Here is a 24,508-nt window from a genome sequence, read left to right as displayed (position 1 = left end):
ATGGCCACCTCACCCCCTTTTATCTCCTGTGGGGTGTGGTCCAGTGACTCAGCTTAATCTCTGGCACGCCTCCTTTTCTGCTGCGTGTGCTTGTCTCTCCGACGCTGGCGTGGATCCAGCCAAGACTTATCTCTGTCACTGTCCGACTGCAAGAAGATACCTGGCTCCTGGCCAATCTCTTCTCCTTCGGGAGACACCTGAGGCATTGCCAGAGAGGAGGGTCCTGGAGAGGGAGGCCTGGCCAACTCCTTCATGTTCGGAGCCTTCTCCCTCCGATAAATCGGCCTCGGGGGTTGGAGTCACAACGAAAGGTAAAGGTTCTCCTCACACATATGTGCTAGTCGTTCCTGACTCTAGGGGGTGGTGCTCATCTCCGTTTCAAAGCCGAAGAGCCAGCACTGTCCGAAGACGCCTCTGTGGTTATGTGGCCAGCATGACTCAACGCCAAAGGTGCACGGAATGCTGTGACCTTCCCACCAAAGTGGTCCCTATTTTTCTACTTGCATTTTTTTACGTGCTTTCGAACTGCTAGGTTGGCAGAAGCTGGGACAAGTAACGGGAGCTCACCCCATTACGTGGCACCAGGGATTCAAACCACTGAACTGCCGACCTTTCGATCGACAAGCTCAGCGTCTTAGCCACTGAGCCACCGTGTCCTATCTGTAGTTATCTCCTATTCACTTAACGACAATCTGGAGATTAATGCTTAGCACTATAATTGTCAATCGTTATTCCCTGTAAGTCTAAATAATCGTATTCTAGTTATGGTTTATTCAACCTTTCTTCCCTCGGTAGTAAAAGCCACAGTAGCTGGGAATTCCAGGTTTTTAAAGCCTGGTGTTGTCTGGCAACAGCTAGATCATAGAAAAATGCAAACGATATGAAGCTGCAAGGCAAATATATTTTATTTTATTGTTGAAAATTAGAAAAGAATTCAACCATGGAAAATTAGGGTTATTTACTGCCAGGTCAGTGCAATTTCCATTCCATTTTACATTTTGAATAGCGACAGTCAATCTGACAACATCAGAAAAGAGATTAAGAAGGAATCTCTCTCAGTGCAGCTGCATTTGTGAGCTTCCAATTAAAAGGTTCCCTTTCTCTTTTCCTCTTGCTTGCAATTATACAGAGACACATTAGGCCAGGGGTCCCCAAACTTGACAGCTATGCTGGCTGGAGAATTCTGGGAGTTGAAGTCCACAAGTCTTAAAGCTGCCAAGTTTGAAGACCTCTGCATTAGGCTGATCGATATGCTATTTCATTGTGCCAACAGCCTTTACAGAAGAATAGCGCATTAACAATCCTACTGCAACAATCCGATGCAATGCAATAGACAAGAGTATTATTTCAGACTCACACTTCCTAGGTACATCGTATTTCAAATCCTCTGAACGCATTGCATTTCTACACCAGCAAGTTGCTAAACATACAAGCTTTTATTATTTGGGCCTATGGTTGTTCCAGGTGATAGGCAAGGTGGTCTTTTATCCCAGTTTCTTACTATGTATGTGACCCCATTTTTTGAGAATGTTTAGATCAGAAACTCCCATTATATTCAGCAGAATGTCCTCTAAGAAAACAAGCTGTGATGAAAGAAAGAATGGCTTAAAAGGGGGACATAGCAATGCAATCTTAAAACACACTGACAAAGAAATAGGTCTGGTTTAAGTGCTAAGAAGGTTGGGAGGGAAGGAAGGGAAGGAGGGAGGGAGGAAGGTAGAAAGGAAGAATAGATAAATAGTTAGATATAGAAAGATAAACATTTTAACTTTTAACATTTTAATTCTTATATACTTGTTTTATATTTTAATGCTCCTCTTTGAGAGAACTGGGCAGTTCAGAAATGCAAAATGTAAATAAATTAAAAACAAAAAGAGGAAAGAAGGAAAGAGGAAGAAAAAGGAAGAAAGGAATAAAGAAAGAGAGAAAGATTTTAACTTTCAACATTTTAATTGTTGTATACTGTTTTATATTTTGATGCCCCTTTTTGAAGGAACTTGGCAATTCAGAAATGTAAAATATAAATAAATTAAAAATTAAAAAAAAGAAGGAATGAGGGAAAGAGGGAAAGAGAAGGAAGGAAGGAAGGAAGGAAAGAGAAAGAAAGAAAGACAGAAAGAAGAAAGAAGAAAGAAAAAGAAAGAAAGAAAACTTCTGTCTTGGAAACCCCCAGAATTGTCTAACAACTGGCAAGGAACATCCTTGCTAGGAATTCTGGGTACTGTAGTTTCAAAACATCTGGATCTGGGCTGGGGAAGGCTTCTCCCATTTCAGCCTGCCCATAATGCCTCCTTCCTGCTGTATTGCTGGACATTTTTATTTTCTTTTTTAAAAATACAATGCCAAGGTGCAGCAGCAAGTTCCATGACATCAGCTCCTGTCTATCATCTCATTTTTCCATAAAACATTTCTGGGCAAATAAATGAAGATGTTACTACGCTGTGCCATTAGAAGCGCCTAGATGCTTTCTTTTACTAATATATGTCGCTTTCTACAAACCTTTTGAACATGTAAATCCTACTTTAATTTTTTTTTTTTTTTTAGCAATTTTGCATTTAAATGTGGTTCACAAACCAACTTAAGAGTTTACAGCAGAGGTCTTCAAACTTGGCAGCTTTAAGACCGGTGGACTTCAACTCCCAGAATTCTTCAGCCAGCATAGCATAGCTGGCTAAAGAATTCTGGGAGTTGAAGTCCACCAGTCTTAAAGCTGCCAAGTTTGAAGTCCTCTGGTTTACACAACATCAAAAAGGTGTTGTTTCTTTTTATATGAAATCATCACCGGGCAGGGGGTTGAGCTAGAAGACCTTCAAGGTCCCTTCCAAACCTATGATTCTGTAATAAAAATTCATCTACAATTTTTTTTTCTCCTAAGGCTGACCCAAGCTTGAAGTGCTACTTGCACGCTCTCTAAAAAAATAGCATTGGGAGCATGAAAATGCCCCGTTTGACTTGTTTGTCTTTAAATTTAATTACAATCAAGTTTAGATAATAGCTGGACCATGCAGTTTGATTTAGGATTTGATCACTGAAAAACAAATTTGGAGCGCCAATGTGGCAACTGTCTACCAACCAGCTATGCCTTTTCTTGCAACAAGGCAGTTGCCTCCCAGCTGGCACTGGATCCTACGAAGACAAAAACAGCTTTACGCAATTACAGAGAACTGCTGTGTTCGTACTCTTATAAACACCTCCGACTTGGAATTCCCGCACAGCCCTTTTACAATGACTTTCTAGTAAAAGTTTTGACTTGCTTTCTTACTTTTGCCGTGTTTAAAAAAATAAATAAAAAATCCTGGGTAATAAAACTTGGGAGCTTGTTAATGACCACATCTAAGGCTTTTAAGAGATCAGGTTGTCTCGCCGGCCTTTCAAACTGGCCTGAGGTTCAAGAAAATGTTTTCCTATAGTTCAAAGAAGGTAAGCAGCTACTCTGTGGCGCTGTGAGTTTTCTCATGTTCACACAGTTCTGATTTTCGGCTGAAGTTTTTCCCGCAGTACGAGCAGCTGTTCTTGTGGATCAGTTCATGCAGCAAGAGGTGTGTCCTGGACATGAAGGATTTCCCACAGTGCAAACAATGGAAAGTGTCTTGCCCTCGATGGACCATCTGGTGCACTTTGAGAGAGGTGTAGGAGATGAACTTTTTCCCGCAGGCTGTGCAAATGTACAGTTTCTCTCCGGTGTGGGTTTTCTGGTGCTTGAGGCAGTCCGTCTGCCGAATGTAGCATTTCCCGCACTCCGAACACATGAAGCATTTCTCTTGGTCGGCGCTCAGCTTCACTTTGGGAATCCAGCTAAAATTATTCCCACAGTGGGAGCAGATGTGGGAGAACTGCCCTGCGCGGATTCTCTTCTTCTCTCCACAGTGGGAGCAGATGTAGAGTTTCTCGGCCACATGGGTCCTCTCGTGGGTCAAGAGATCCGAGCTGCTGCCGAAGGTCTGGCTGCAATGCCAACACTTGTAACACTTCTCCTCCGGGTCAGGGTTCTCGCACGCATCGAGGTGGGGGCTTTGGCTGAGGCCGCCTGCATCGTACGACCCCTTCGTGTTGAGGAAGGGAGATTCAGTAGCAGCTTGGAAAAACCCTTGCGAGCCACCCGGCTCGTCTGTCTCAGCCTCGCTTTTGTTTCTGTCCTGCTGCTCTGCTCCATGTTGATTCTCGTCAGGTTTGCTTGGAGCCAGGAAGTAATTCTCTCTAGCCGTTTTCAGCGACGTCCTCTGTGGCTCAAGCCAACCATCGACTGTAGGGGGGAGGCAAAAAAATAAAAATAAAAATGAGACTAGCTAATAGTCAGAGTGTATTTTAAAGGTTAAAAAGCCTTGCATTACAAAAAGAGGACAATCCTTCATTATTCATGCTTCATTATTCGGGACTCCCTACGCAGTCACTCATGCCCTCGTCACCTCCCGTCTGGACTATTGTAACGCTCTCTACATGGGGCTCCCCTTGAGGTGCACTCGGAGGCTCCAACTGGCGCAGATTGCGGCCGCGCGGGTGGTTACGGGAGCGATGTGGAGTTCCCATGTAATACCTCTCCTGCGCGAGCTGCACTGGCTCCTGGTGGTCTTCCGGGTGCGCTTCAAGGTTTTGGTTATCACCTTTAAAGCGCTCCATGGCTTAGGACTTGGTTATCTACAGGACCGCCTGCTACTACCAATAGCCTCCTACCGGTCAGTACGCTCCCATAGAGAGGGGCTCCTCTGGGTGCCGTCGGCCAAACAATGTCGACTGGCGGCCACTAGGGAGAGAGCCTTCTCTGTGGGGGCACCTACGATCTGGAACGAGCTCCCCCCGGAGATACGGAGGATCCCGGATCTACGCACCTTCCGTCGCGTGCTCAAGACTTTCTTATTTCATCAAGCTGGACTGGCCTAAACCTTCTCCCCTTTTAAATGTAAATGTAAATTTGTTTTTAAATTATTGGGTATTTTAAATTTGTCTCAGCCAAATTATTTAATTCGTTTTTATTCTATTTTAAATTTTGTATCTATGTGTTTTATTTTGTGGCTGTTCACCGTCCTGAGTCCTTCGGGAGTAGGGCGGTATAGAAATCCAATAAAATAAATAAATAAATAAATAAATTATTCCTTATTTGGAAATAATATAACATATTTTCCTGTGAGGCTTCCGACTTTTTTTGGTAATGTCACAACAATCCTTTTTTTTTTTTTTGGTAGGATACCCACTCTTACTTTCTCCATTTAACATTCTCTTTAGAGGATGGCAACACTAGAAAGTTTAAGGGAAGAAGCTGGGACATAACCCGTCTTAAAGTTGCCCCAAGTTGAGAAACTATGCTCTAGATCAGGGGTGTCAAACTTAGATCTGGCCCGTGGGGCTGGCCTGGAAACAGCAAAGGACCGGCCCGCAGTGCTTCTGCCAGCGAAAATGGACTCCCGACCTGAGCTCGGGTGCCACGGCCCTCTGCCAGTGAAAACAGAGCTCGGGAGGGCTGAGTCCATTTTCGCTGGCAGAGCAGTCGGGCCGCCACAGGCACCCCGACACGTGTGACGTTAAGCTGGCCACGCCCCCTGGCCAGCCCCCCCCTCCCCTAGGTCAAACACAACCCTGATGCGGCCCTCAATGAAATCGAGTTTGACACCCCTACTCTAGATCAGTGGGCCCTGACCTTTTGGGGCACCAGGGACCGGTTCCGTGGAGAGAGGTTTTTCCGCGGACTGGAGGGGGGAGGTGGTCTCGCATGCTGCCTTCATCCCACAGATGGGGCTTCATGGTGGCAGAGTGGTCAGAAGGCAGTACTGCAGTACTACTTCCGCTGACTGCCGGCTGCCAGCAGTTCGAGTCTCGCCAGGCTCAAGGTTGACTCAGCCTTCCATCCTTCCGAGGTCGATAAAAATGAGGACCCAGATTTGTTGTTGGGGGGTGACAGGCTGACTCTGTAAACCGCTTAGAGAGGGCTGTAAAGCACTGTGAAGCGGTATGTAAGTCTAAGTGTTACTGCTTGTTTGTGCGGCCCGGTTTCTGGTTTGGGTCCCCTGCACTAGATAATGTTGATACCAGCCATTGCCAGCTGGTATCAGCTACTGGAGACGAGCAGCTTAAAGCTGCCATGCACAAGAGTCCAAAGAAGCCCCTAATATTTGATGTGTCGGGCGCTTGAAGTGACTTACCCAGTGACTCTGCATCCCCTCCAGCTTCCTGCTTGGCTTCTCTAAAAAGTTGCGCCTTCACCATTTCCGACAGAGCTTGGTTTCCTTTGGGGGGCTTTTCAGATTCCTCCTCCGTCATCCCCATCATCTGGAGCAGCAAAGGGGAAACAGATGTTGAGGCAATGGGACAGGAAGGGGATAAACTCATTCATGGACTTATAATCGTAAAGTTATTTCAGAGGACTGTAGTTTAAAGCAGTGATGCTCAAGGAGCCTGGATAGCTCAGCAGACTAATGCATTGTAATTTAACTCCAGCTGTCTGCAATTAGTAAGCTCGAATCTTGCCAGGCTCAAGGTTGACTCAGCCTTCCATCCTTTCTAAGGTAGGTAAATTGAGGACCCAGTTTGTGGGGGCAATAAGCTGACTTTGTAAAAATATACAAAAGTCTGAAGGCTATTGCTTAACGCATTGTAAGGCGCCCTGAGTCTCCGGAGAAGGGCGGCATATAAATCAAATTAAAAAACAACAACAACAAACTGTGTTGTCCCCTTCTCAAATGAGCTGAGGTGGCGCAGTGGTTAGGTTGCAGTAGTGCAGCTATTTCAGCTGACTGCTAGTTCAGCAGGTCAGCAGATCAAATCTCACCGGCTCATATATATATATATATATACATATATTTGTACTATACTTCCAAGATCAGAGGGTTAAGGTTAGGTTAGCTACGAGTGCGGAGCACGTCATTCACACAGGAGATTTTGCACCTCGCCCCCTCAACAGTCTTTCAAGGTTGTCCTTACCCAAAAAGACTCACCTGCTTGCTCCAGCCTTTGACCTGCTGCCTCACGATGAACTTCTCTGCCAGGGACACGGCCTGGGCGCAGGTCCTCGGAGTGTTTTCTCTCAGCCAGCTCTGCATATCCGAAGGCAGGATGGCCAAGAACTGCTCCAACGTCACCAAATCCAGGATCTGGTCCTTGGTGTGTTTCTCGGGCTTCAGCCACTCGTGGCAAAGTTCTTGGAGATGCCTGCAGAGTTTGCGAGGCCCTTCAGCCTCTTGGTAACAAAGCTCCCGGAACTGCTGGCGCTGTTTCTCCAATCTGGCCCCAGGTCCACTACTCACTGCCCCTTTTTGGTCCCTCCCGCCGGAGACAGATTCCTGAGAACTTTCATAATCCCGCTGGACTTCAACGGCCAGGTGCGGCTGGGCCTGAGTCATCCAAACTCCTCTGGGACAGTTGCTGGCATCCCTCATCCCCTGAGAGAGCACCTGAGTGGCTTTAGGGTCATTCCAGGTCAGTGAAGGGCTTTCTCTGCCAGAATCAGGAGCCTGCAGCGTCTTCAGAAACTCTTGCAGTTGGGCATCCCAATTTCCTGATGGTCCTTCTTCTGGCTCTTGTTTCACCTGATGGATAAACTCCTGCTTAATCTTCCCAGTTTCTGGGAAATCTTCTCTTTTCCTTCCTTCTCCGGACTGAAGGCCTGAGGAAGACTGCGTTTCCATTTTTATTTCCGGATCGACATTTTCTTTTAGGAGACACTTGGTTGCCTCTGTTTTGTGTGCGACCGCCATTTCCTCCACAGAAACTAGCTTTATTTTATTTTTTCCTTTCTCTTTTTCAGCATCAATCCTTGAGGACCACTGCAGAAGTCTTTTTAGATCTTTCCGGTATCAACAGCCTGAAAGAATCATTCAACAAAACTGTTTGGAAGGAAAGCAGCAAAGCAGCAAAAATTTCTAATTGCCGTCTTTGAGATAACAGAATTTCCTCTTGCTACCTGCGCTGAAAAATAGAAAACGATTGGACTATAAATATTCCAACATTTGCAAGCAAATACATTAAAATACAAAGAGTATTGATGTAATTATTCAAGAATTGGAAGTAACTCTACTCTCCAAACCTTCTGGGGACCTCTTAATGAAGAGATGGTGCTCCTAGATGCCTTATATACTTGGAACTGGAAGGATTGGGGGATTGAGAGTGAAAAATCGAGTTCAGAGCTTTGCCTTCATTATACAGTATATCACAGAAGTGAGTACATCCCCTCACATTTTGTAAATATTTAAGTAGGCTGGTGACCCCCAGGGGGAGGGCCTTCTCTGTGGGGGCACCTACCCTCTGGAATCAGCTGCCCCCAGAGAGAAGGAGAATCCAAGACCCTGGTGCCTTCCACCGTCCCCTTAAAACCTTCTTTTTCCAGCAAGCCGGGCTGGCCTAACACTTTTTAAAATGTTTTTAATTGTTTGTTATTGTTTTTAATCATGGGGCCAAATTTATATATATCTTTTTAATTGTATTTTAAAGTTTGTAGTTTATGTTTTTACTTGGCTGTTCACCGTCCTGAATCCTCAAGGAGAAGGGCAGTATACAAATTAAAAAATAAAATAAAAAATAAAATAATAAGTATATCGTTTCATTTTACAACACTTTAGAAATGACACTTGGCTACATTGTAAAATAGTGAGTATACAGCTTGTATAAAAGTACAAGCACATGGTTATACTAATAAGTGGGAAGAGATAGATACTAGGAAGGAAGAGAAGAATAATAGTAATACAGTCTTAGTAAATAATTGGACAGTGTTATGGGAATTAGTTGTTTAGCAGAGTGATGGCGTTCGGGGAAAAAACTGTCCTTGTGTCTAGTTGTTCTGGTGTCCAGTGCCCTATAGTGTCGTTTTGAGGGTAGAAGGTGAAACAATTACACACAGAGATCATCTTAATTTCCTATCTGAAAAGTGTCTTTTTCCTTTTCCCAATCAGAGCCTCTCCCGGAGGCTCCAGTTGGTCCGGAATGCGGCCGCGCAGGGGATTATGGGAGCGACGGGGTGCTCCCATGTGACACCTCTCCTGCGCGAGCTGCACTGGCTTCCTGTGGTCTTCAGGGTGCGCTTCAAGGTGTTGGTGACCACCTTTAAAGCGCTCCATGGCTTAGGGCCGGGGTATTTACGAGACCGCCTTCTGCCGCCAATAGCCTCCCACCGGCCAGTACGCTCCCACAGAGAGGGCCTCCTCAGGCTGCCATCGGCCAGACAACGTCGGCTGGCGACCCCCAGGGGGAGAGCCTTCTCTGTGGGGGCACCTGCCCTCTGGAACGACCTACCCCCAGAGATACGCCCGATACCAGACCTCCGGACTTTTCGTCGGGCCCTGAAAACACATCTTTTTCACCTAGCCGGGCTGGCTTGATCCCATCCCTTCAGTTTTAATTTGTAATTGGTTTTAATTCGGGTTGTTTTAAATGGATAGCCAAAATTATTCAATGTTTTTTAAATTGCTTTTAAATTTTATATGTTATGTTTTACCATGGCTGTTCACCGCCCTGAGTCCTGTTGGAGAAGGGCGGTATACAAATTAATTAATTAATTAAATAAATAAATAAATAAATAAACAAACAAACAAACAAACAAACCAGTTGATTCATTATTTTATAGAGTTTGGAGGATCTAATAAAAGAGAATATTTGTAGCTCAGGGTTGACACGAGGGCTCCTTGCTGCTCTCTCAGCTTGCTTGCTTTCCTACTGACATTTTCATTACCCAAACTAGGTAACGTGATCAGGTAACATCACTAGCACTGATGACGTTACCTAGTTTCAGAACAGAATAGAGCTGGAAGGGACCTTGGAGGTCTTCTAGTCCAGCCCCTTGCTCAAGCAGGAGATCCTACACCATTTCAGGCAAGTGGCTGTCCAGTCTGTTCTTAAAAGCCTCAAGGCAAAGCTGTTCCACTGGTTAACTGTCCTCACCATTAGGAAGTTTCTCCACAACTCCAGGTTGCTTCTCTCCTTGATTAATTTCCATCTATTGTTTTTTTTTTTTTTTTTTTGTCCTGCTTTCTGGTGCTTTGGAAAATAATATTTTCCAAATATTAAAAATATTTTTTTAAAACCTATTAAAAATAACAGTTTGGGTAATGAAAGGTCTGTAAGAAAACAAGCAAGCTCAGAGAGCAACAAGGACCCCTTCAGTTTGGAGGATAATTGACAGCTAAGCTTCCCTCCCTTCCCATCCCTCCAGCAAACCTTGATTTGGTCTTCCAGATCAAGATAACAAAGCAGAAAAATCATCTGATAGCTGAACCTGTTTTCCTAAGATCCTGGGGCAGAATGATTTTTTTTAAAAAATGCTAATTTTCACCCGTTATGTCCCTGCATTTAAAAAAAAAAGGCTTTTTATGGAAGAGAGATCTTGGGAAAACAAAAACAAAAAAAAGAAATATTCTCTGTCCAGATCTTTGAATTATGCATTATAGGTTGACCTTTTTTTTTTTTTGATCATGCCAAAAAGAGTTTGTCAGACCTGGCAAATTGGAAAACCCAAAACTGGAGATTAAAAATGTTTAGCCGAATTTAATGGATAGAATCAGTGGGAAAGGGCTTCCCTGAGTCTTCGGAGAGGGGCGGCATACAAATTGAATTAATAAATAAAAATAACTGCTCCTGTTGGGGATTTTACCGGGAATTTATAGTAAAGAAACTGTATATTACATGTTATTCATGCAATAACCACAGCTAGAATTGCATTTGCACAAAACCGGAAAAGCGAAGAGAATCCTATAGATGAAAAAGTGATTTAAGAAAATATTAGAATGTGCAGAAATGAACAGATTAACCATTTGCAATTCAAGAAAAGGAAGAATCAGATTATTATAATATAGGGGAGTCATTTTATCAATGGTTAAGAGAATAAATATGAAAGCAACGTATTGTAAAAAACAGATAAGTAAAGAAGGGAAATGTTAGGTTTATCAGTTATTTTATCATCATCATCATCATTATTATTATTATTTAGTATTAATATAAGAATGAATAATAATGTAATAAACTGTTAAATAAGAAAATGTTGGATAGAGGATTAAGCACTAAAGATTTGTAACCGATCAATACACTTTCTGTAATTGTAATGGCTGATAATTGTTTTAGGTTTTAAGTTTTGTTTAAAAATAAAAAAAAAAATTCCAAAAAAAAAAGAAGAGAAATGTTAGGTTTATCAGTTATTTTATCAGTATTCTTATTCTTATTCTTATTCTTATTCTTATTATTATTATTATTATTATTATTATTATTATTATTTAGTATTAATATAAGAATGAATGTAAGAAATGAAGATGATGGTAAGTTTAATTGTCAAAGACACAAAGAATTTTACACCCAGATGACACGCTGTTTAATGAAAGATGGAATGTTTGTATTAAATAATAATAATAATAATAATAATAATAATAATAATAATAATAATAATAATAATAATGATGATGATGATGATGATGATGATGATGATGATGAATCGGTGGGAAAATAATAATTATTATTATTGTCTTGCCCAGAACCGGCCTTCAACTTGGACGGTCGGCAAACAGAGGACAAACCCTCCCACTCTTATTTTCGTAGCCCAGACCTCACGCAGACCGACTGCAACGGCCGTGGACGCGTGTAGCCGTTTCCCCACAACCCGCCGCCCCGCTTACTTTTACCTGCTCTTTCTTCTTCGGCCCTCCTTGGCAGCGAGTCGCGGGCTCAGCGGCAAACAGGAAGGAGCTTTCCTCGGCCATCTATGATGGCCCCTCTAGGAGTGTCGACTCTGTGTCATTAACTCTTTTTTTTTTTTTTGCCAAGGAGTCGCCGCTCGGGCTGAAACCGGCTAGCGGAAGTGTTTTTACACCATGCTGAGCGGGGAATTCTGGGAGTTGAAGTCCACACGTCTTAAAGTGGCCAAGTTCGGGAAAACGCTGCTTTAAGAGGGATGGTTTTATTGCCATCGTTTGGTCCCCTCGCCAAGAATAGAATAGAATAGAGTAGAGTAGAGTAGAGTAGAGTAGAGTAGGATAGAATAGAATAGAATAGAATAGAATAGAATAGAATAGAATAGAATAGAATAGAATAGAATAGAATAGAATAATAGATTTTTTTTTATTGGCCAAGTGTGATTGGACACACAAGGAATTTGTCTTGGTGCATATGCTCTCAGTGTACATAAAAGAAAAGATGATGTAAAAAAAAAAGATGTTGAGACTCTAGAAAGAGTGCAGAGAAGAGCAACAAAGATGATTGGGGGACTGGAGGCTAAAACAAATAAAGAACAATTGCTGGAGTTGGGTGTGTCTTGTTCAATGAAGAGAAGGACTAGGGGTGACCTGATAGCAGTATTCTGATATCTCAGGGGCTGCCACAAAGAAGAGGGAGTCAAGCTATTCTCCAAAGCATCTGAAGGCAGGACAAGAAGCAACTGATGGAAACTAATAAAGGAGAAAAGCAATTTAGAATTAAGGAGAAATTTCCTGACAGTTAGAACAATTAATCAGTGGAACAACTTGCCTCCAGAAGTTGTGAATGCTCCAACACTGGAAGTTTTTAAGAAGATGTTGGATAGCCATTTGTCTGTAGTGTTGTAGGGTTTCCTGCCTAAGCAGGGGGTTGGACTAGAAGACCTCCAAGGTCCCTTCCAACTATCTATTCCTATTCCTATTCTAGAACCAGACCAGAACTGCAGAAGGCATTCTTGACTATTTTTATAATTCCTATATTTCTATACCTTATCTGTTGTGTGCCAGTTTCCTGTTATGTTAATAAGTAAAAGCAAAGAAATGTATACATATCTGCCTCACGCTGTGTTCATGGTTCCTTCCTTCTTAGGAAGGACCCGTCTTTATTCAGCTGAATAAATGTGTTGGCTTATCAACGCACACACCTGGACTGTTTTTTATTTTACCAAGCTACACCTGTCAATCTGCAAAACACAGTTGAACAAGTACAGTAGTCCTATCCTAAATACAGGTAGTCCTCAACTTACAATCATTCATTTAGTGACCATGCGAACTTAGAACAGCACTGAAGAAAGTGACTTATGACTTTTTCACATCTACGATTATTGCAGCATCCCCATGCTCTCATGAACAAAATTTGGAGGTTTGGCAACTGACTCATATTTCTGACAGCTGCCGTGCCCCAGGGTCATGTCATTCCCCTTTTGCAACCTTCTGACAAGCAAAGTCAATGGGGAAGCCAGATTCATTTAACAACCGTGTTACTAATTTAACAACCGCAGTGATTCACTTAACAACTGTGGCAAGAAAGGTCATAATGGGGTAAAACTCACCTAACAGCTGTCTTGCTTAGCCACAGAAATTTTGGGATCAATTGTGGTTGTAGATCGAGGACTACTTGTACTATCTGTAAGTCCTCAACTTACAACAGTTCACTTAGTAACTGTTCAAAGTTAAAACGACCCTGAAAAAATTGAGTTATGACCAGTGGTGAAATGTAAAATTTGTTATTACCTCTTCCGTGGGTGTGGCTTGGTGGTGGTGGTGGTAATGTGACTGGGTGGGCATGGCCAACTTTTTTTTTTTTTTACTTTTAAAAGCATTTTTTCTACAACTTTAAGAGGTTGCAGAAAAAAATGCTTTTAAAAGCCTTTGACGATCCCAGCTGAGCCGCGCGATCATCAGAGGCTTTTTTTTTTTTACTTTTAAAAGCATTTTTTCATCCGAAGAGGTTGTAGAAAAAATGCTTTTAAAAGTAAAAAAAAAAAAAAAAAAAAGCCTCTGATGATTGTGCGGCTCAGCTGGGCATGGGGGGCGGGGGGGGCAGGGATTTTTGCTACCAGTTCTCCGAACCATCATCGCTACCGGATCAGGCGATCCGGTCCGAACAGGGAGCATTTCACCCCTGGTTATGACCTTTTCTTACACTTACAGCCTTAGAAGCATTCCCATGGTCATTTGAACAAAATTCAGACGCTTGGTAACTGGTTCATATTTATGACCACTGCTGGATCCCAAGGTCACGCGGTCCTCTTTTGTGACCTGCTGATGAGCAAAGTTAATGGGGAAACTAGATTCACTGAAACCACCGTGTTACTAACTTAAGAACTGCGGTGGTTCACTTAACGACTGTGGCACAAAAAGTTGTAAAATGGGGGAAAAAAACATTTAACAAATGTTTCACTTAGCAACAAAAGTTTTGGCCTCCATTTGTAGTTGTTAGTCGTGGACTACCTGCTTTGCGTAGCTTTGGTACCCTGGTACACCCAGAAACTCAGGGACATTGCTGGAAAGGGTTAATGCAATAGAGTTGTAGAGCCTTAGAGAGGTGCAAGCCTGAAAGTTCCCTTCTGTCTGGCCTGGCCTGGGAATCATTTTGTAAGTTATTTTGTAAGCGGGGAGAGATTAGTGAATTTGCAAACCTTTAAGGAGCGCCATGCAAAAAAAAAATTGGTCCTTTTAAAAAAGCCGCATGGAGGAAGGGCTACGGCGGTGGGCCAGATAATGTTTTCAAAGGCCTTTTTATTGCCATCTCCTATAAGAAACCTGGGTGAAAGGAGATGCTTTACTTAGGTCTGTTTGCATCCTGAAAGGGCCATGGATTTAATGTTTTCTTTCTAGATCTTTAGGGGGGAGGGGGCGAAGAGGAGAATTTTGTGCCTGAATTGCCAAAATTTATGTTCCCTCTGCATCTCAGCCAAGTGGTGTGTGTGTATTGCAGAGGTCTTCAAATTTGGCAGCTTTAAGACTTGTGGACTTCAACTCCCAGAATTCTCCAGCCAGTTTGGCTGGAGAATTCTGGGAGTTGAAGTCCGCAAGTCTTAAAGCTGCCAGATTTGAAGACCTCTGGCTATTGGATCCTATTTGTTCTATGTCAGCTAGTGCAATTGTTTGGGTAGTGTGTCTTTTTTTAAATGTTGCAGTTTTGTCTCTTAGGATGCACCGTTAGCAATCCCAGCAATTTTTTTTTTTTTTTGGTACAATGTCCTCACAACTGGATAGTCTTGATGTGAGACATGCGTACACCGCATGGACGGTCGTTTGCAAATGCATCAGATGCAAATTAGTGGGAAGGCCATGGCTTGTGCCTTAACAGAGCTTGTGCCTGCACAAAAATAGAATGTGAAGCTTCCTGGTGGTTTGATGTAATCTGCGTCTATGGGTTGCAATTGAATTACACTTAATTTCAGGCTTTTGCAGGTGGCTGCTTGACTGGGTTTTTGTGCTCTCCCTAAACCATTTTATGTGGTTTGTTTGCTTAGTATGAGGTATGAATGCTCCATGAGGATTTAGTGTTACATGTGAATCAGTCCAATAAGTCTTACCTGCTGTTAGGTGACAATATAACTTAGGTCAGGAATGACTATCATCACTATGATTGATGAGAAAGAATAGAATAGAATAGAATAGAATAGAATAGAATAGAATAGAATAGAATAGAATAGATTAGAATAGAATAGAATAGAATAGAATAGAATAGAATAGAATAGAATAGAATAGAATAGAATAGAATAGAATAGAATAGAACAGAACTTTATTGTCACTTTAAACGTACACTAATCAGGATACATTAAAGTGAAATTTCATTGCATTTCAGCTCTCAAAGGATTATCATTATGCATATATCCACATACATACACATTTATTTTTATTTATTTATTTATTATTTAAATTTGTATACCGCCCTTCTCCCGAAGGACTCAGGGCGGTGAACAGCCAAAATTTAAAACACATACAGTATAAAAATTAAAAAGAATTAAAACAGAATTAAATCAGTTTGGCTTCCCTAAATTTTAAAACCCTTTCCCCATAAAATAACCCATTAAAATTTTAAGCCAGCCCGGCTTGCTGGAATAAGAAGGTCTTTAACGCTTGGCAGAAAGTACGGAGGTCCGGGATCAGTCGTATTCCTGGGGGTAGCTCGTTCCAGAGGGCGGGTGCCCCCACAGAGAAGGCTCTCCCCTTGGGGGTCATCAGTCGACATTGCTTGACTGACAGCACCCTGAAGAGACCCTCTCTGTGGGAGCGAATTGGCCGGTGGGAGGTTATCGGTGGCAGAAGGTGGTCTCGTAAGTACCCGGGCCCTAAGCCATGGAGCGCTTTAAAGATGAGAACCAATACCTTGAAGCGCACCCAGAAGACCACCGGGAGCCAGTGCAGCTCGCGCAGGAGAGGTGTTACATGGGAGCGCCATGTCACCCCCATAATTACCCGCGCGGCTGCATTCTGGATCAGCTGGAGCCTCCGGGTGCTCCTCAAGGGGAGCCCCATGTAGAGATGCCATATATGACACAGAGAAACATCATAGTTTAGTTCAAATGTACACGTATACATGTCCTGTAAATCCTGAGAATTTACAGGACAGATGGCATAAGGTGTTCCAGAATCTAGTAGTTCTGCTATAAATACCGTGTTTCCCCGAAAATAAGACCCTGTCTTATATTTTTTTGAACCCCGAAAGAAGCGCTTGGCCTTATTTTTGGGGAGGTCTTATTATTTTGGGGCATGTGGAGCAAGATGGGGCTCCTCTTGCCGTCTTACCTGATTTCAAGCTCTGCATTTAAATATTTTCGGGGAGGGCTTATTTTCGGGGGGAGGCTTATTTTAGCACATGTACTCAAAAGCCCGATTGGGCTTATTATCAGGGGATGTCTTATTTTCGGGAAAACAGGGTACTTTGAAACCTCCTTCCAGAAGGGAGCAACAGAAACAGGCCATGAAGTGCGTGTGTGGCATCTCTAACAATGCTTTAAGCTCCATAGCTGGGTAATTCATAAAAATTGAAGAGTAAAATGAGGGTGTGTCTGCTGGGATCATTGTTGTATGAATGAGAAGTTTGGTTCATTGGAATAAACTCAGTACTCTCCATCTCCTTTTCAGCCTACTTAGTAAACTCTGCCTTTGTAAAAAGGCTCCCAGAAAAACAGAGCTTTGGTTCCAATGTCTTTTCTCTCTTATTTTCTGTCTTAGTACTTTCCCTTCTCCGTGGAAAGCTCTTGTGCCATTTTCAAGAAGGTGGAAGATGCTGATTCGTTGATCGGCGAATACGTTTCATTGAATGCGTCAAATCTGTTGCATAATGCTGCAGTAGCCTTTGAGGGATGCTGCTAATAAAGACAACAATAGAACAGGCCAGTCCTTGAAGGAGAAAATGTTTACTGTGCAAGAGGTAGAGGTGTCCGAGTTTCTGCTACATCATAATATGGATCCTGAAATGAAAACGGAAGAACAGGACTCCATTGACCCCAAAGCAGGAAAGGAAAGAACACATTTTCTAAACATTGGAAAAAGCAAGGAAGAACCAAGGCATAATGTGAAAGCAGAGCTAGAGGAAAATCCATCAAAGAACTGGGATGCCCAGTTGCAAGAGTTTCTGAAGACACTTGAGGATCCTCAGGGAAGAAGGGAAGTTCCACAGTGCCTTGAGCCAAAGCTCTGGACTGGTCCTAAATTATCTTGGATGTCCTCCCGAGGAGGGATGGATACCAGCAAATGGTTGAAAGAAATGTGGATTTCCGAAATCGAGGCTCATCGTCTTGGGACAACCCAAGAGGATTGGGACACCTTTCTGGACGTTGCCCATGGTGGGAAGGAGAAGATTGGAGAACTGGCTGAAGAAGCCATCAGGGCAGAGACAAGATGCCATCGCTTCTGGACCCTGAGCTACAAAGAGGCCAAGGGACCTCAAGATTTTTGCCAGCAGCTTCAAGAGCTTTGTCACGAGTGGTTGAAACCAGAGAAACACACCAAGGAGCAGATCCTGGACTTAGTGACCTTGGAGCAGTTTCTGTCTGCCTTGCCTCTGGATATACAAAATTGGCTCAGGAGAAATGGCCCAGAAACTTGTTTTCATGCAGTGTCCTTGGCAGAGGAGTTCCTCTTGAAGAGAGAGGAGACCCAGACATGGGAACAGCAGGTGAGTGTATTTGCAACTTGGAACATTGATATTTTGGTGTTTATAACCACACAATATAAATTAGGTACTCCCAAATCTTGATTAAAAATACATGCCTGCTCACCAGCATTTTTTATCTGTCATGCTACAGTTCCTTTCCTTCCTGGAAAGCCAGTTTGGTGCAATGGTTGCTGCACCAGGCTTTCCACAAATTGGAAGACTGTGGAATCTAGTCCTGCCACACTTTTCATCAAACTAGACATACCCAATTCCATTAACCATTCTTCATATGTTTGTTTGTTTATTTATTAGTTCGATTTATAAGCCGCCCTTCTCCAGAGACTCAGGGCGGCTTACAATGCATTAAGCAATAGCCTTCATACTTTTGTATATACCTGCTTAGTAGGGCTTTTTTTTGCCTCCACACACCCTGTTTTCGGGCCTTTTTTCAGGCCTTTTTTTGGCCCATTTTTGAGGCTTTTTTCAGCCTGTTTTTGAAGCATTTTGGGCCCTTTTCGAGGCTTTTTTCGGCCCATTTTTGAGGCTTTTTCAGTCCGTTTTTCCGGCTTTTTTCAGCCCGTTTTTCCAGCTTTTTTCGGCCTGTTTTTGAGCCTCGAAAATGGCCCCCCAAAAGCCTTGAAAATGGGCCAAAACAGCCTCAAAAATGGGCCAAAAAAGCCCCTAAAATGGGCTGCAAAAGCCTTGAAAATTGGAAGCAAAAAAGCCTTGAAAACGAGCTGAAAAAAGCCCCGAAAATGGGCCGAAAAAAGCCCTGGAAACAGGCCAAAAAAAGACTGGAAAAGGCCCAAATAAAGGTAGGCCAAAAACTTTTTGTTGTTGTTTTCCTCTTCTAAATTTAGGTGCGTCTTATAGTCAGGTGCATCTTATAGTCTGAAAAATACGGTAAGTCACAAGGCTAGGAACCAGGAGTTCTAGTTCCCCCTTAGCTAGAAAAGCCAGCTGAGTGATTTGGGGGCCAATCACTCTCTCTTAGCCCAACCCACCCTCACAGGGTTGTTGTTGTGGAAACAACAGGAGGAGGAAGGTATGTTGGATATGTTCACCACCTTGAGTTATTTTCTAAAAATAATGGTGGGATACAAATAAAGAAACAACTTCTTAGTCACCCATTGCACTTTTTAACTTCATCATGAATTCATTTGGAACTGTGAATTTCCCACTTTTCCAGGTGATAGAGATATCGGAAGAAGAAGAAGACATTGTAAAAGCCTCCAAGTCAAGCCAGCTTCCATCAGAACCACCAAAGGACGAAGATTTTGGAATGGTTAAACCAAAACGTGACAGCAGCAAAAACCGGAGTAAGTTCCTGAGAATTGGCTAGCACATAAATTGAATAATAAATAAATAACTCTATTTTGTTTCCTGGCTGTTTGAGATATATAATTCAGGTTCTTTCCTGAATTGCAAGAAAACACAACGAAGAGCAAATACTTGCTACGTATGCAATACATTTATGAATTTATTTGCTAAACTCGTCTGCCTTCAAATCTAAGTTGACTCATGTCAACAGTTAAAACATCTTTGGTGTAACATAATAAACCATCAAAGATCCCAATAAACAGTGTAATTCTAAAATATCCCTAAGCTCAGTACACAGAGGAGCCTGGTGGAGCAGTGGACTAAAGCGTTGTTAAATAGCACTTAGCTGCCAGCTGCCTGCAATTACTGCAAGTTCGAATCTCACCAGGCTCAAGGTTGACTCAGCCTTCCATCCTTTTGAGGTAGGTAAAATGAGGACCCGGATTGTGGGGGCAATAAGTTGACCTTGTATAAAAAAGAACACCGCTTAGAGGGGGCCAAAAGCCCTACTAAGCAGGTATATACAAAAGTATGAAGGCTTTTGCTTAACGCATTGTAAGCCACCCTGAGTCTCCGGAGAAGGGTGGCATATAAATCGAATCAATAAATAAATAAATATCCACATAAATACTAATACAATAATTAAATTACTACCAATAATATATTGGTATATATAAACATTCTGTTTATCTTCCGGATTTTCATTCAAGGACTATATGGAGATGCCTCCAAGATAGCTTGACAGCTTGACAATGAGCGATAGAAATCCAGTGATTTTCATCCCATAGGGCAGGGGTCTCCAACCTTGGCAACTTTACGACATGTGGACCTCAACGCTGCTGAGGAATTCTGGGAGTTGAAGTCCATAAGTCTCAAAGTTGCCAAGGTTAGAGACTCTTGCCATAGTGGACACTTGAACCTTCCCTCCCAGTACTTCAATCCAAATATCAACCCATCAAGTCTTTTCTGCACAACCATGAATGTTTTTGGTGCCTGGCTACTGACTGAAGTCTATAGTTTCCACTCTTCCTACCGTAATTCAGGGTGAAAGGTTGAATCCTATGATGGCACAGGAAAAATACAGCCTGACTTATCAGAGAGATGGGCGGTTAAGATGATATATTAGGTTACCTGTTTTGTGAAGATACTAAATTCTTGGGCCTGGTGGCTCAGCAGACTAAAAGCATTGTGATTAACACCAGCTGTCTGCAATTACTGTAAATTCGAATCTCACCAGGCTCAAGGTTGACTCAGCCTTCCATCCTTTCTAAGGTAGGTAAATTGAGGACCCAGTTTGTGGGGGCAATAAGCTGACTTTGTATAAATATACAAAAGTATGAAGGCTATTGCTTAACGCATTGTAAGCCGCCCTGAGTCTCCGGAGAAGGGCGGCATATAAATCAAATTTAAAAAAAAAACAAAAAAAACCCAAATAAATTATAAAAGGAGACATGCTATATAAATGGTGGTTGAACAAGACAGCAGGTCAACACAATACTTTCCAGTTAATGTCCAGTTTCCTTCCTTTCTTTTAGCACGTCTTGAGTGGCTGAATGAAGATGGTGAACCAAAGTTGAAGAATTCTGAAAAAAGGAAGCCTCTGAGGATGTTCTTGAAAGCTGCCATCAAAACTGATTTGCTGGCTTTCAAAGAGAACGATGGAAACCGCGACCCAGCAACGAAGCAGAATGGAAGTGATGTTGGAAAGGGAGTGGGTCAGTTAGTTCAGCCCCAAAGTGTTTGCCCAGGGCTCAGTGATCCTGCTGTTCAAGAGGAAAATGAGATAAATAATAACGGGAGTCAAAGCTTGAAGATAATGAGAGCTGAAAGCCCTGATGCAGAAGAGAAGTCGTTCCACTGTTGGCATTGTGGCCAAAGCTTCAGAAACAGTTCACACCTGGTGACCCATGAAAGGACTCACGTTGGCGAGAAACTGTACAAATGCTCCCACTGTGGAGAAAGTGAGAGGACCCACACAGGTCAGAGGCCCCACAAATGTTCTCACTGTGGGTGTATTTTTGGCTATCACGCTCGCAAGAGGATCTCCGTGGGGGAGAAGCCCTATGTGTGTTCTGACTGTGGGAAAAGTTATAGTCAGAAATCTGATCTTTTAAAACACCAGAGAACCCACACAGGCGAGAAACCTTACAAATGTTCTGCCTGTGGCAAAACTTTACGAAATGGGTCAAGTCTCAAAGCGCACCAGAGAATCCACACTGGTGAGAAACCGTACAAGTGTTTGTACTGTGGGAAGTGTTTCATCTGGAGTTCGCAATTCCGGTTGCACGAGAGAATTCACACAACTGTATGCTCCCACTGCGGAAAAAGTTTTGGTCGGAAATCGGAGCTGGTGGAACACGAGAAGACTCATCTAGTGGAAGATTCGTTGGTGTGTTTTGCCTGCGGGAAAGTCTTTGAACTCAGCTTTGAGCTCATGGCACACGTGCAGACTCACAAAAAGAAGCCGTTTGAGTGCTTGGCCTGCGGGAAAACTTTTATGAACAGTTTGCAACGCGCTGCGCATCAGAAGGTCCACACAGGAGAGAAGCTGCATAAGTGTTCCCATTGTGGGAAAAGCTTTAGTCGGAGACAGAACCTGAAAGCTCATGAGAGAATCCACACTGGAGAAAAGCCACACATGCGCTTAGTGTGTGGGAAAAACTTCCGGAACACCCCGAATCTCAAATCCCACGAGAGGACTCACATGGGAGAGAAACCGTACCGTTGCTCCCATTGTGATAAAAGTTTCCGGTGGAGTTCACAACTCCTGTTGCATAAGACGATTCACACAGGAGAGAAACCCTACCCATGTTCTGATTGCGGGAAAACATTTGACAGGAAGTCCAAGCTTCTGAGGCACGTGAGAATCCACACAGGGCAGAGGCCTTATGTGTGTTCGGACTGTGGGAAAAGTTTCATCTCCAGCTCAGTCCTTTTGCGACATCAGAAAGTCCACGTGGGAGAAGATGTTGCAAAGTGCTTAGAATGCGGGAAAGATTTCGGACAGCGTGGGGACCAGGCAGAAAAGATGTCAAAATGTCCTGGGTGCATCCAGGGACCATCCCTGAGTTTGGATCTTGAACGTGGACAAATGCAGCCGAAAGAGAAGACATTTGAATGCTCGCTCTGCAGAAAAACTTTCAAAAACAGCTCTTACCTTATGTTTCATCAGAGTGTCCATACCAAGGTTCGACCAAGACAGTGCCTGGAGTGTGGGCGAGACATAATCAGGAGGCCTAACCTCATTGCCCCTTTGAAAAATCTCTCTGGGCAAACCCCACAGAAATGCTCAGAATGTGAAAAACTGTTGAACTAGATCTTGGAGGAAAATGTTGACCTCAATCTACTTCTCTACTCATCTCCTTCATCTACTCATCTCCTAAACATTATACTTTTTGTCCCTTGTGTCAGAAGATATTTATGGGGGCTGTTTGTACGTCAGTCGAAAAAAGTCCGGACAGCCATGGCCATAGTGACTGTTTGACGCTACAGCCTACCTGAAGATGATCAGAAATTTGTACCCCACCATGATCACATGACTGTACTTTGGAGGTTAGGCAACAAGGACAGATTTGCAGCGATTTGCTGTGTCCTGTGGTCATGTGACTGTTTTACAATGGTTTTGTCGGAAACTGGCACTTCTGGTTTTCACCAAAACTGCATTTATAATTATATTCACACTTATGACTGTTGTGTCTGCTTTAACAACCGGCGTTCACACCATCACTGAATGACTGCCACACATTATTTAAAAAAAAAACCCCAACCATTATTATTTAAGCAGTATTTGCTTAAAAACTGCGGCATTTGCTTAACAACCAACACAAAAAATGTCATAAGACCTGGTCTGGTCATGTGGTGACCTGATTAACAGCCACAGTAACTTATCATCATAATTCAAGGCTTAATTACAATCATAAGTTGAGCACTGCCTATAGTCATTGGTTCTAATTCTTTGGTTTTACCTCCGCCAATGACTTGATTTTCTTCAGATTTTTCACATTTCATTTTCTCTCTGTTGAACTTTGTTTTCTTTCCACTTTTTTCTTAATGCTTTTTTAATTAATCAGCTTGGTTTATCTGCTGGTCTGTTTCTGAAGACTCCAAACAGCTTATTTTGGTTTCTGCAGCTTGATGGTTTTCCTTCCTGTGCCAGTTTCAACTCAGTTGCTGAGTTGTCACCTTTCACAGCTTTTGTGTGGTCTCTTTGATCATAGTTCTATAAAGTTCTATAGGAGCCTGAGTGGCGTAGGAGGCTAATGCTACTAAGGCAGCATTTAACATCCAGCTGCCTGCAATTACTGCAAGTTCAATTCTCACCAGGTTCAAGGTCGATTCAGCCTTCCATCCTTTCTAAGGTAGGTAAATTGAGGACCCAGTTGTGGGGGCAATAAACTGACTTTGTAAAAATATACAAAAGTATGAAGGCTATTGCTTAACGCACTGTAAGCCGCCCTGAGTCTCCGGAGAAGGGCGGCATATAAATCAAAATAAAATTAAAAAAAAATAAAAATCCATAGAAGACAAGCGTATTTATAATTACATGAACAAAGGGATCTTCACAAAAGATGTAGCTAAGGCTATTTGATATCCAAGCCTATAAAAGCATTGGAATTTTATTCCCGTATTATTGCTTTCTCTGTTTTTTAAAGACAAGATTAAAGTTCGTTGCTGTTTTCATTTTTCTTTTGTGAAAACAACTACTTTTGCTGTTGTTCTGTAGTCTGCTATTGACGCTTGGAAAAATTATTTGAAATGTCACAAAGTGCAGCTTTTTCAATCTTTAGTAACTGCCTATCTGGGTGTTATGGAGTGGTTTTATGATGTACTACATTTAAACTACACTCTCAACCGGGTATGGTCAAGTGTGGTGCAAAAGACCCCATATGAGGTAATGTATGGCCATAAGCCAAAATTAACACATCTCCATGTATTTGGAGTGATGGCTGATGTCCACATCCCCAAAGAACTAAGAAAGAAGGGGGATAAAGTCTCAATTAAATTAAGGTTCATTGGCTACGAACCTGGATCTAAAGCTTTTAGGTTTGTGGATTCAAACAGAAAAATTGTGATATCAAGGTCAGCTAATTTTCACGAGAGTACAAATTGGAGCAGGATTCATGCCAACAAGATTCTGAATACCAGTAGTAATCATAATTTGAAAAAACAGATAATAGATGTGGCAGAAAATCCATCTAGTGATGGTGAAACATCTGGATCTGAGGATGAGGGAGAGCACATGCCCTCCAGACCTTTAAAAGGAATACTAAAGAAAAAGAAGGGAGTAGACTGGACAAAGGGGCAATCCACTCTAAAAGTTAAGAGTAGCAGTGATGAGGAGGACAGCTCATCAGATAGCTATGATACAGATGAGGAAACAATTAAAAAGCCAATTCGATCCAATAGGGGAAATAAG

At 42.6% G+C, this 24,508-nt stretch overlaps 2 protein-coding genes across 4 annotated transcripts; one reads left to right on the top strand and one right to left on the bottom strand.

Moving 5' to 3' along the window:
• Positions 1-881: 881 nt before the first annotated feature.
• LOC117659900 (zinc finger protein 394-like) lies at positions 882-11,694 on the bottom strand. 2 transcript variants are annotated; one of them, XM_060691306.2, is made up of 4 exons: positions 11,589-11,694; positions 6,927-7,896; positions 6,135-6,261; positions 882-4,243 (listed from the first exon to the last, which is right to left on the bottom strand). In XM_060691306.2, the coding sequence occupies exons 2-4, from the start codon at positions 7,683-7,685 to the stop codon at positions 3,429-3,431; spliced, it is 1,701 nt and encodes a 566-aa protein (XP_060547289.2). In that variant the 5' UTR covers positions 7,686-7,896; positions 11,589-11,694; the 3' UTR covers positions 882-3,428. The 2 variants fall into 2 exon arrangements, with proteins under 2 accessions (XP_060547289.2, XP_060547290.2); XM_060691307.2 differs by having other exon boundaries at positions 6,927-7,891; positions 11,589-11,691.
• Positions 11,695-14,169: 2,475 nt separating this feature from the next.
• Positions 14,170-23,793, top strand: LOC117657078 (uncharacterized). 2 transcript variants are annotated; one of them, XM_060691323.2, is made up of 4 exons: positions 14,170-14,255; positions 16,848-17,793; positions 18,962-19,091; positions 20,628-23,793. In XM_060691323.2, the coding sequence occupies exons 2-4, from the start codon at positions 17,029-17,031 to the stop codon at positions 22,406-22,408; spliced, it is 2,676 nt and encodes an 891-aa protein (XP_060547306.2). In that variant the 5' UTR covers positions 14,170-14,255; positions 16,848-17,028; the 3' UTR covers positions 22,409-23,793. The 2 variants fall into 2 exon arrangements, with proteins under 2 accessions (XP_060547306.2, XP_060547305.2); XM_060691322.2 differs by having other exon boundaries at positions 14,251-14,450.
• The last annotated feature ends 715 nt before the right edge of the window (positions 23,794-24,508 follow it).

Source organism: Pantherophis guttatus, chromosome 2 (assembly GCF_059756535.1).
Source record: "Pantherophis guttatus breed Tessera chromosome 2, ASM5975653v1, whole genome shotgun sequence".
In the NCBI taxonomy this organism is placed as follows: Eukaryota; Metazoa; Chordata; class Lepidosauria; order Squamata; family Colubridae; genus Pantherophis; species Pantherophis guttatus.
This window is presented reverse-complemented; position numbering and strand designations above follow the sequence as displayed.